The following is a 13,256-nucleotide window of genomic DNA, read 5'->3' as shown; positions in this document are numbered from 1 at the left end:
ACTGCATTGAACGTTGCTTATGATACCAATCACTGAATTGTCTAGTCCAGACTCGATCATTTACAGGCAGTGATGGCTGGAATATTGCTGAGTGTGTTATTAACACACGTGACTCATGGAAGTGGTGGAAATGAATCTACCCCTGGTACTGCTGACTGCAGTGTTTGGATTATTCACTCAGTCACTCACAAACCATACACCCACATCTTCCATCCCTTCCACCAGGGTCAGCCCAAGACATATACATCAACAACAGCACACTGCAGTCTGGTATTCTGATACCAGAGTACTACCTATGTTTCCGCTTCATCTAAACTATAGGGGATGCCATGGTAATGCTCCTTAAATTATGGGCACTTTGAGGTCCGCCATACATCCAACAAGATCATGAGATAAGCAGAAGCTGAAATCTTGTCAGTGTATGTAAACTTCAACATCACAAGGCTGTTCTGCAAGGCTGCTACACGAGCTAGATCTACAAGCATTAAATTGCCTTTTTTACATGTAGATGAAAAAAAACCTGCTCCTGTTTTCCATAAATACAATCCCATCTTCACTTGTTCCTGATAAACCTGCTGGGGAGACTCAGTATACTGGCGTCCTGGAGGGCTCAAGTCATTTGGGGCAATGGATCTAGTGAGTGAGTGAGTGAGTTGGGTTTAACGCAGCTTTGAACAGTATTCCAGTTATATGACAGAAAGTCAGCTTTATATGGGAGGAAAGCAGGCCTCAAACGTTTACCACATTGGTGACACCCAGAAGCACAGGTCAAATGCACCCTTCAAATGCATGCATCCTGTTTTATTGTCTGGGAAGTGCAAATGCACCCTTCAAATGCATGCACCCTGTTTTATTGTCAGGGATGTGGAAATGCACCCTTCAAAGCCACGCACCCTGTTTTATTGACAGGGAAGTGGAAATGCACCCTTCAAAGCCACGCACCCTGTTTTATTGACAGGGATGTGGAAATGCACCCTTGAAAGCCACGCACCCTGTTTTATTGTCAGGGATGTGGAAATGCACCCTTGAAAGCCACGCACCCTGTTTTATTGTCAGGGAAGTGCAAATGCACCCTTCAAAGCCACACACCCTGTTTTATTGACAGGGAAGTGGAAATGCACCCTTCAAAGCCACGCACCCTGTTTTATTGTCAGGGAAGTGCAAATGCACCCTTCAATGCCACGCACCCTGTTTTATTGTCAGGTAAGTGCAAATGCACCCTACAAGAGACAGTATGTCCCTTGCAATGCAACAGCTGCACGCTGACAGTGCAGCAAGACATGGTAGGGTGTGCCACGGATGTGAACCAATTACAGGCTATCTCACCCAGTCCGGTGGAAGTGCACCCTCGAGAAACCAGACATGTTCAGAGCAGTTCCGTCTACTGGGCAGACAGACAGACTGCAGTGTATGACCAACAATCAGCAATCAACAATCACCTGACAAAGTAACACAAACATTTCTGTACTTTCTATACAACATGGCCACTGAAGTCTGAACAGTTTGAAAACCATCTCCATTGAAAACCAATGACAGAAATGAGTTACACAACATACAGAAACTACAATAAGCTATTCACTGAGAAGCCTCACTGAGTGGAAGGAAGCTCTACAAAGGCAGGGGAGGGGAAACAAGGATGGTCAATGTGCAAATATTGTTTAAGGGTGTAACCAGTACATTTTGTCAAACATTACATGTTCATATGTCTTTGCAAGTCCATTGTTCAAAATATTCCTTATCAAATGCTCGGAGTGTTACAATACATCAAACTATCGATGCACTGCAATAGTTTGCACCACATTTGCACTATATCGACAGGAAAAGGTATGCGTAACAATTGATAGTTTCAATAGTCGCCATCAGTTATAAATATAACAAAATATCTCATAGAAACTAAAGTTTTTACAGTCAAATTTCAAACCTGTTATGTGTTGATTTGTTCATATTAGAGTTACTTCCCTTTGGTTTTGGTATCTACAGGGAGGATAATGGCCAACTGTGACATTATGAGCAATACTTTATTTCTTTCACATTTACATAATTATCAAGCCATAAAGTTGGTTTAATATAGTTTGATTAATACAATAGTTAACAACTATCGCAAAGCTATTGCAAAGTGTGGGGTCCTATTTCAATACAATCGTAATAGTGAAAATAGCCCTAATAGTCATCTCTACTGCAAGAAGTGAGTGAGTGAGTGAGTGAGTGAGTGAGTGAGTGAGTATGGTTTTACGCCCCTTCAAGCAATATTCCAGGAATATCATGGCGGGGTACATCAGAAATGGGCTTCATACATTGTATCCATGTGGGGAGGAGAGGTGAAATGGGGTTTAATCTTGCGTCTTATATAGCAATGCGTGCGTGCTTGCTTGTACGAGTCTGGACTGATGCTGATTCATAGTGCTAGTCCACTGAGATACCATGCTGCAGTTTAAACCAGTCCTTCTTTTAGCCCCTTAATGACGAGCGCCAGGCAGGGTAACAACAAGTACCATCTTTTAATGTTTTTTTGGTATGACGCGGGCTAGGATCAAACACCGGAATCCGACGGAGGTGGTCGAGTACCCATGTGGGGAATCAAATTCGGGACTTCAGCGTGACAAGTGAACGCTTTATCCACTTGGCTACCCCACCCCCCAAGCAAGGTAAGACAAGACGCCCATAACCATGATAACATCCCGGGGAACTCAAAATGGTATGGCTGTTTGGATCATCAAAACTAATCAAAATTGAAGATGGCTACATACAACTGACATTACTATTCTGATCACAAACTGGTCTGCGTTTTATTTTCTTAGAATAGTCAGACTCGGTGACTTGGATGATTGCATGTCATCGTACCCTGACAGCGTGGATTATTGCTCACAATATCGATCACTGGATTGTCTTGTCCAGAATCAATTATTTACAGGCTGACATCATGTAGCATGATTCTATTGCCGGGTGAAGCATCAAATAAAAAAAATTAAAAATCCCAATGTGACATGTGAGACATGCATTCCAACCATCACGTCTCCAATAAATATCAATAGTTATCGCAAAACTGTCACTACATATTGCCATAAACTGAATACAAGGCAATATTCATCCATGCCATAATTACAGTTTTTGTTTGTTGTTTAACGCCGCACTCAGCACTTGTTTAACGGCGCACTGTCCAGCTATATGACAGCGGTCTGTAAATAATCGATCCAGGCAATTGGGATATGATGACATTCATCAACCAAGTCAGAGTCCCTGAACCCCCTATCCAGTTAGTCGCCTCTTTGGACAAGCATAGTTGCCTTTTACGGCAAGCACCGGTTGCTGAAGACCTATTGTGTACCCGGATCTTCACAGGTCACCATAATTACATGTTTATGTCACACAAACACAAACAAAATCCTTCAAAACTGACTTTTTAATTGTTCCCAAGGGAATATCACTATCAGATTTCTTGGGCATATTGATGTAAATGTGTAAACTGGAACAAATTCTTGTCATAGTTGGAATCGACAGACTTAACTAATATACGATGCATAATGTTTGAAAATCTGAACACATGTCAACTAATCTACAAGTACAAGTGAAAAGGGTGCCAAATGTGATGCTGAACTATCCTAGCAAGTCTTTGATGTAATCATTCTGGGTGAGATGATGCTGTACCCACTTCCTTCTAAACAGCACCATCTATTTTGAATTTTGGGCAAATTCTTGTTCAAATGGTTTGGACGGAAAAAAAGAGCCTACATATGTTTTCAAATAATTTGGTCATGATGAAGGAAAGGTTTTGTTTGTTTGCTTGTTTGTTTGTTTGTTGATTAATGCTGCAGACTCAGCAATATTCCAGTTATACCATGGCAGATGTTGAGGAAAGGAACTTTTTTACAGGAAGGTGTATGTTGAGTTTTCACACAAAAAATCTCGTGGTTTTGGTTGGTGGACATGGTGAAAGAAGGGATAAATACACGTACTGGCATATTAACTACTCAACATTAGATAAGGATACTGAGATATTTCATAATGTTTAACTTAAATCAGCAGTGGAATGTTAAATAAATTACATATATTTTTAAATGGTGCTAATAATGAGCCAGTTCAAAGGCAATATTGAATGTAATTTGTGACAACTGCAGGGATTGGACGCTGAGAATATCCCGATCAAAATTTGAGTAGTATATATATATATATATATATATATATATATATATATATATATATATATATATATATATGTTGGATACATGATATGATTTTATTTTAAAATTACTTTACCAGCTATGTTGTCGGAGGTCAATAACATTACTTACATTCTAAAGACAAGAGTGACAAATACAACTTTTTACACTTACATGAAATCTACCTTTTTTTTATAGTATCAGATATGCAAGTCTCCATGAAATATTGGTGGTCTGGTAACAATTCCTATTCTCCACTACAGACATGACAAGATGCATGGCTCGGCATCTCCAAGTCTCTTGCTTCTACCTTGATGGCACAGCCTTGCCAGTAACCAAGAACATCACACACAGCATGAGGCCCACACTAAACAAGCTTGAAACAGTCAAGGTAAAATTCTCAAGATATGAAAGAAACGCTGGACTTGATTCAAGAAACAAATCTTGATAATTTCTGAGCTGGCAGCTTCGTTGCAGAGGTACGGAACCAGAAACGGACAAGGGGGCTTCCTACTGGGGGCTTCGGAACTACAGCACAAGCGTGAGATACGACTGCATACACTGCCAAAATCATGCCTATTGAATTTAACCAGGTCTCTCATTCAGTCAGTGGCATCTCAGATCCTTCTTCTGGGGAAACTTGTCATAGAGTATGGCATAAAAATAAACCTTGCTTGGAAGGATTTTCAAATTTCCATCAGCTATTTGTATCGCTGGTATGTATGGTATGCTTGCGAGTTTCCTGCAACAGGCCTGCCTGGGTAGCAGAAGCCAGGGGGCTCTTATAACTACACACTAACTGAGAGTGTTTTTATGTCTGCACTTTTTCCACCATCTCCTACTGTGCCCGATAAAACGTTCCGCAGATCTCATGGTAATATTCCCCCACAAGCCGGCCGGCTGCAGCCACGTGGAACACGTTTAGGACCATATTAATTGCCTTTCATTTTTTTTCATCTTTTCATACCAACTACAAAGGAACAATTTCATTTATTTTGTTCACAAATGACAAACAGGGAATCCTGAGACTCTGACTGTTATTGAAATTGGAATATTTTTTTTAACCAAATATGGGGAAAGAAGATCCAGAGATCAATGTAGTAACCTAAGAAATGGCTGAAGGAAAAAACACAATCAAGCGGGAAATTATAGCCTTTGATGCACTGGTGACTATGAACATGGCACAAATACAGGAGCAAGCAAACCATTCATTTGGACTCATTTTTTATGGATAGATCAATGTTAAATATAAAATACAGATTCCAACGCCTACCTTTTTTTTCCATTTATATATTAAGAAATATCCCTCTCATCGACTTGAACATGATAAAAAACAAATGCTGAATATTTTTATACTATGTGTTTATACTATGTGTTTATACTGTGTGTTTATACTGTGTTTATACTGTGTGTTAATGCTATGTGTTAATGCTATGTGTTTATACTGTGTGTTTATACTATGTGTTAATACTATGTGTTAATACTATGTGTGTTTATACTGTGTGTCTGTGTTTTGGAATATGTGTATGTGATAAAAAAAAGAGCAACACTGATGATGTGTGATATGTCCATTTTCATATTGAATTAAGATACTGGTAACACTAATCCAAGATCACATAAAACTTAGCTTCATGCAAAGACTAAGCGAGGATAAGACTCTAAATGCAGTGATGAGAAAATATTTGCACCAATTTGTAGAAAGATTTGTACAGGTCTTGAATGTAGTGCATAAATCAGCAAGGTCATGACTACAGACACCTGATTGTCATGGAAGTTTGTACATCACTTTACATAACTTCACATCACTGAAGATCACTGAAGATCACTGAACAACATCGTACATCACTGAAGATCACTGAACATCATCGTACATCACTAAAGATCACTGAACATCATCGTACATCACTAAAGATCACTGAACATCATCGTACATCACTGAAGATCACTGAACATCATCGTACATCACTGAACATCAATGTACATCAATGTACATCAATGTACATCACAGTACATCACTGAACATCACAGTACATCACAGAACATCACAGAACATCACTGAACATCACAGTACATCACTGAACATTATTGTACATCATTGTACATCACAGTACATCACAGTGCATCACTGAACATCACAGTACATCACTGTACATCATTGTACATCACCGAACACCACTGAACATCACAGTACATCAATGAACATCACTGAACATTGCAGTACATCATTGTACATTGCTGAACATCATTGTACATCATTGTACATTGCTGAACATCACAGTACATCATTGTACATTGCTGAACATCATTGTACATTGCTGAACATCACAGTACATCATTGTACATTGCTGAACATCATTGTACATTGCTGAACATCATTGTACATTGCTGAACATCACAGTACATCATTGTACATTGCTGAACATCATTGTACATCACAGTACATCATTGTACATTGCTGAACATCACAGTACATCATTGTACATTGCTGAACATCATTGTACATCACAGTACATCATTGTACATTGCTGAACATTATTGTACATCACAGTACATCACAGTACATCACTGAACATCATTGTACATCATTGTACATCGCAGTACATCACTGAACATCGCAGTACATTGCTGAACATCGCTGAACATCATTGTACATCATTGTACATTGCTGAACATCACAGTACATCATTGTACATTGCTGAACATCATTGTACATTGCTGAACATCACAGTACATCATTGTACATTGCTGAACATCATTGTACATCTTTGTACATTGCTGAACATCACTGTAGATCATTTGCACATCAATTTGTTCTGGAGTTGTGCAAAAAATCTTCAGACAACAATATAGGCCAAAGACTTTGTGTCCATAAGGTCGAACAGGTCTTTAAGAATATTGTTCACAGAAGTTGGTCATGGCATAATGGACTATAATTAAGTGATCTCACAAGACTGAAAGACATTTTCGCGACACTGGCTACAGTGGCTAAAATCACAGACTGAGACAATGTGCATACCCATGTGAACATAACCAAATTAGCAAACTGTTTGGCCCCCAGACATGCGTAATTTAAGAACTGAGCAAAGCTTTCAGCAATTAATATGAAAGTTAACAGATGTGTTTAAATGAACTAGTCGACTTACTTCCTTTCAACAATTGCATGTCATGGACTTACGACAACTCCAGATGCATAGGCATGGATGAAATGCATCAAAATGGCTGTTTCTAGGGGTTGTCATGGAGCAGGTTTTTTATACTTTGACCTAAGATATTTTTTATAGGACATGTAGATAAAATCATTACAAAAATATGTCAAATAACTTAATCTGGGTCACAGACCTGCTCATACTGAGATTATCATTTGAAGCTAAACATTCTCTTTTTTTCCCACTAGTTTTAGCCGAAACTCATGTATTTGATCATGTCAGAAGTTGAAAACATCCAAGTGTAAGAAAGAATGTTTACTTGTTAGCCATTTTTACTTATATGATAATTTTCATACACATTATTTCAAAAACGTTCTTGCAACTATAAAATTTGATATGACCAACATGTCCAGTGGGCCTTACCCTACTTTTCCTTTCTCCCAATATCCAATGCTGACCTGTTCCAGCGTTTCTTTTACATATTTCTTCTTTTAAATATTTTTAGGCAAAACGTGTTTTATGACTTGGAAAATCACACCACCTGTTCTAATTTGTGAAAAAAAAGGTTAAAAATTAAATGAATGTGTTTTTTGTAGCAGATGCAAAGATATGGGTAGGTAGGTGAATTTCTTTTTTCCTTATTTGAATTTTAACGAGTTTCCTTGATGACTAGATACAGATGGATGATTTCCATGGTTTCAGATGGGTTCAATGAATAGCATGCGTCTAGGAAACTGACATATTTTCATAAGACATTTACTGAAGGTATTTTGCAATTTCGGTAACAATACAGGATAATGTAAAATGTTAATATCACTGGTCCAAGGTAGCATTCATTTGATTTCTATGGGTGGGTGGGAAGATTTTTAATAAAGAATAGTAAAAAGAAGAGTATGTTGGTACTGGTAAACAAAAATGAACTTTTTTTTAATTTTAAGTTTAGTGTAACTGTTTAACTGTACTTTCTTCAAATCAAATTATCAATAAATTTAAGTATAACGGATAGTGAGTGAGTTGTATAATTTGGAAAATACAAAACATAAAAAGATTTGTTAATAGTGAAAACAAATAGATTGTTTTCTTGTACTCAATAAACAAATCGTTTGTTGGATATAACTGGTGAAAAAATAATCCTTCGTAAAAAAAATAATACGCCGGTCCTCCCCCGCCCATCCCTACAAATCAAATGGATGCTCCCTTAGTCTCGCAAACTCACTGCAGATGTGATGCAAGTTTGTGAAATTTGAAAGGCTATTCTTACACAAAGTAATGCACGGTTCAGATGATGACGAGAACAAAGACTGATTATCCTCAGGATGTAAAGGGGTTAATCCCCTAATATAGCTGGGAGTCTTCCATTACTTACAATGATATCTTCTAGAGCATATCTCAATAAATTCCTCCTCACCAGGATCAACATCTGAATATCCTACTTTTTCAAGAAGCCAATCCTGTGAGTCTAGTGACCCAGCTATTTCTGGCATGACCAGACAGATTGCTGAGAACATGGCAGTCTGCTGCTGACCACAAGAATGTATTATTGACCGCATCAGCCCCGCCGCCTGCGTCAGCCCCGCCTGCATCAGCCCCACCGCGTCCACGAACTGCATCAACCTGCAGCACCTGCACCCTTGACTAGGGGTTGGGGTGAGGTGGGTGGGAGGCATGCTGAGGTCTAGACTTACAGTGTGGGGTGGTGCGGCTGTGGTGGTGTGGGGGTGAGGCTGTGGGTGGAGGTGTTAGTGAGGCTGCAAGTGGGGGTGAGGCTGTGGGTGGGGGTGAGGTGGTGGGTGGAGGTGTTGGTGAGGCTGCAAGTGGAGGTGTTGGTGAGGCTGCAAGTGGGGGTGAGGCTGCAAGTGGGGTTGAGGCTGTGGGGGTGAGGCTGTGGGTGGAGGTGTTGGTGAGGCTGCAAGTGGGGGTGAGGCTGTGGGCGGAGGTGTTGGTGAGGCTGTGGGTGGGGGTGAGGCTGTGGGTGGGGGTGAGGTTGTGGTTGGGGGTGAGGTGGTGGGCGGAGGTGTTGGTGAGGCTGTGGGTGGGGGTGAGGCTGCAAGTGGGGGTGAGGCTGCAAGTGGGAGTGAGGCTGTGGGTGGGGGTGAGGTGGTGGGCGGAGGTGGTGGTGAGGCTGTGGGTGGGGGTGAGGCTGCAAGTGGGGGTGAGGCTGCAAGTGGGAGTGAGGCTGTGGATGGGGGTGAGGTGGTGGGTGGGCATGGTAAGGTTGGTTGGTTGGTTTGTTGTTTAACGCCGCACTCAGCAATATTCTAGCTATGTGACGGCGGCCGGTAAATAATCGGGTCTGGACCAGACAATCTAGTGATTGATATCATGAGCATCTATCCATGCAATTAGGATCAATGACATGCATCAACCAAGTCAGCGAGCCTGACCAAAAATAGTCATATCCAAATTTGAGAAAAGCAAACTAGCCACAGAGGAGCCTGCTAGAAACTGGTCTTAGTCGGGAACTACCTGTATCTACGTTATCTCCCAGTGCTGGAGGCAAACTTGCAGCAAGTTCCAAGTGATTTCTCCTCCACCACACACTGCAGACCAAGCGCCATGACAACAGCAATTACAGGTCTAAATCAGAGGGGTGTGTTTTGAGCCTGTTCAGTATAGCTACACTATGAAATCAGAAAAAATTAATCATTGCAAGCGAAGGGTAATGCAATTTGCAGATTATAAATCACCTTACATGTGTAGGTGATATGAATTCTCACAGGGCTATCTAATCACACAGAGAAATATAGTGTGATACTTTGAGAACAAGGGATGGGAAAAACTTGATTAAACCTCCCACATGTGATACAGAAGTCAGTAATTCATTCGCCGGTCACAGTAGGTGTACATCACATACTGTCCTCAGTCTCTCGTCACTTTTTAATCATTCCAGAGTTATTTTATCATTGTGTATACACGAAAGTCTGTCAAAAATATTGAAGTGACACTTATACAAGTTGCAAACATTTGGAGTGAGTATGGTTTTACGCCGCTTTTAGCAATATTCCAGCAATATCACGGCGGGGGTCACCAGAAATGGGCTTCACACATTGTACCCATGTCAGGAATCGAACCCGGGTCTTGGGCGTGACGAGCGAACGCTTTAACCACTAGGCTACCCGACCGCCCCTGCAAACATTTGGAAATGTGGCACTTCTACATATATGCCATATGTCTTCCCTTGCTTTTTCCTGGGGCTCCATTGCTGCAAGGACAGACCACAAAAAAACACAAAAACCTTTTTACGTCGCTCCTTGTTTTACCAAGAGTGACTGAGTATGGTTTTACAGCGCTTTTAGCAACATTCCAGCAATATCATGGCAGGGGACACCAGAAATGGGCTTCACACATTGTACCCATGTTGGGAATCGAACCCAGGTCTTCGGCGTGACGAGCGAAAGCTTTAACCACTTGGCTACCCGACCGCCCCTGTTTTACCAAGAGTGACTGAGTATGGTTTTACATCGTTTTTAGCAACATTCCAGCAATATCATGGCAGGGGACACCAGGAATGGGCTTCACAGGCATGACGAGCGAACGCTTAAACTACTTGGCTACCCCACAGCCCCTTGTTTACTAAGATAGGCTACTGGTCCTCGGGTCCTTCTTTTCGCATGGTGACCTCGTCAAGAGTAATTATTGGTTTAATATAGGAACTCTGGAACTCTTCTTCCATGAACGACCTCGGAGATAACTGAAGCTGAAACGATGACTCGGTGCATCGAGATATCCAACTCTACAATATGATACATGATACCCTTCATCATGTATCTGTACCACAAATACCACAAATACCACAAATGTTCACAAAATTTATAATTACCAACTATCAGATGTTGACAAACTGGTTTTGACTAACCTAATTACTAACTAACCCTGCCATATACTGCTATATTCAGTCTGATCAGGAAGTAGTGTTGTCTCAAATTAACATGAGTGAGCGAGTGAGTTGGGTTCCATATGAACATGCTTGGGCTCAAGTCATTTGGGGCAATGGACTTGCCTCACAGGAGTGAGTGAGTGAGTGAGTGAGTGAGTGAGTGAGTGAGTGAGCTTCAATGCTACTTTGAACAGTATTCCAATTATATCACAGTGTGTCAGCTAAATGTGGGAGGAAAGCCCAAAGAGATAGGGGCCACAGACATTTACCACTATGGTGAAACTCACGAGCTCAACTATAGAGCTGTGGAACCAAGAAACATAATTGGGGCAAACCGGGATTCAAACCCACAATCATGGGTTACTAGCATGCCCAAGGGACACAACTCTGAACCAGTAAATCAACATGCACATTTGGTATCTTAAGTTGCCCAGTGAAGCTGTAGTGTCAGTGAAGACGGCTGACACATGGATTCAAACTCTTTATTCTTACAATGCAACATATTGGTACAGACATTTAGAGTTCATATTAACATAAGTCTACTTGTCGTTTTTTCTGCAATATTCCACCTTATCTCATTGAAAAACATATTGCGCTACATATTGGATTCATGTCCAATTGATGACTGGGATACACTAATACCCAAACATAGTCTTGACTTCAGGTGGGGTGGAATGTGCAGGCGCTCTCTTGAGGCGGTCTCTTGACTTAAGGAACTACTTACTGAAAAATAATGTTGATGACCCTAGCAAAAAACATCTTACTGTAAATAATAACAGAACCAGAGACAAAATGTCTCCTAATACCTCAGATCCTTAATTTATAATAACAAATCATTCAGAAGAGTCCATGTACCTCACAAGATAACAATGTTTCCACAGACCTGCCCAACATCAAAACATGTTGTTAGGTAAATACTTTCGACACTTTGAAAAAATCCATGGCAGCCATTAGACATTCCCATTTTTTCCTGTTTCATGAAAAGGACTGAGTTATGCCTTGAGCAAATTCTCTGTAAACAGAACCACTTATGATTATCCGTAAACCTCTTCCAATTACATATGAGGACCCGGTCTGACGCAAACTCCAAAATAAACACAGTTTTGAAATATGCTGTAAGACCTATTATTGACCGAACTGGTTACCTCAATGGTCCTAGGTTCCTGATGAATATCATGGCACAGCACCCACAACCTGCTGATGAGTTCCCTCATCAACAAACTCTTTTCGTTTACTTCTTCATCGGTCTAGACAAGCAGACAGAGAGTGCCCATAATGAATTGTTAAGTACCCCTGTTCTATTACTATGTATCGTGTGCTGAATTCAGTAGCTCATCAGAGGCAACCTCGGAACTGTCTAGGCCTCGGCCCTTACCGTGTCTCTTACAAGGACAGTCTGGCACAAGCCATAAACAATTGTCCTCCACCAGAGTCATTATCAACCTCCTGCATATACATCAACAAATAACATTTATCTTGAATTTACAAGTAATTTTCACATCGATCAGAAGGAAATGAGATTTTGGTCTTTCCCCATTGGGATTTCATGGGATTCAAAAAATGTTTTACCGCCTAAACGTTATCCTGATGTTCCAAATAACTGGATAAAACGATTTAACAAACAACTGGCATCATAATAAGGAAATGTACAGCTTTATGGACAACAACTTCTGGTTAGGTGCAATAGCGACTGTTCTCAACTGGAAAATGGTGTGTTTATGTTATCCACAAATTGGACATTTTCCTTTCTACTCACCAATCAAACAACTGGTATTATAATTCAACATCAAATTAGTTTTACTACGTTCAATGCAAATTACACATTACAAGGTTTTGCCAGACGAAAAATATTGCGTCATTAAGAATTGACGCAAATAGTATCCACTGTGAGTCCCACTGGACATAAAAGAGTGAGGATGTTGGAATGATTGGAACTGTTCGAATTGAAGAATGTACGCAAGATTTATGTGATATGTCTGTAGTAATGAGAAATACAATCAAGGTTCAGATCGTCAAAGTCAGATTGACTTAATTCAAACATTATAAGTTCCGATTAAAACAAGGAAATCCAATCCA

At 40.4% G+C, this 13,256-nt stretch overlaps 2 protein-coding genes across 6 annotated transcripts in view; both read right to left on the bottom strand.

Annotated features, from left to right (window-relative positions):
* The window catches only part of LOC124112522, a 216,327-nt gene that overhangs the window by 91,007 nt on the left and 112,064 nt on the right, over nucleotides 1–13,256 (bottom strand). The window lies entirely within an intron of this gene.
* On the bottom strand, nucleotides 8,939–9,511 carry LOC125381118 (putative uncharacterized protein DDB_G0290521). The gene has a single exon (XM_048397343.1). The coding sequence runs from the start codon at nucleotides 9,509–9,511 to the stop codon at nucleotides 8,939–8,941; it is 573 nt and encodes a 190-aa protein (XP_048253300.1).

This window comes from Haliotis rufescens, unplaced genomic scaffold, assembly GCF_023055435.1.
Source record: "Haliotis rufescens isolate VD_foot unplaced genomic scaffold, xgHalRufe1.0.p SCAF_17, whole genome shotgun sequence".
Classification (NCBI taxonomy): Eukaryota; Metazoa; Mollusca; class Gastropoda; order Lepetellida; family Haliotidae; genus Haliotis; species Haliotis rufescens.
This window is presented reverse-complemented; position numbering and strand designations above follow the sequence as displayed.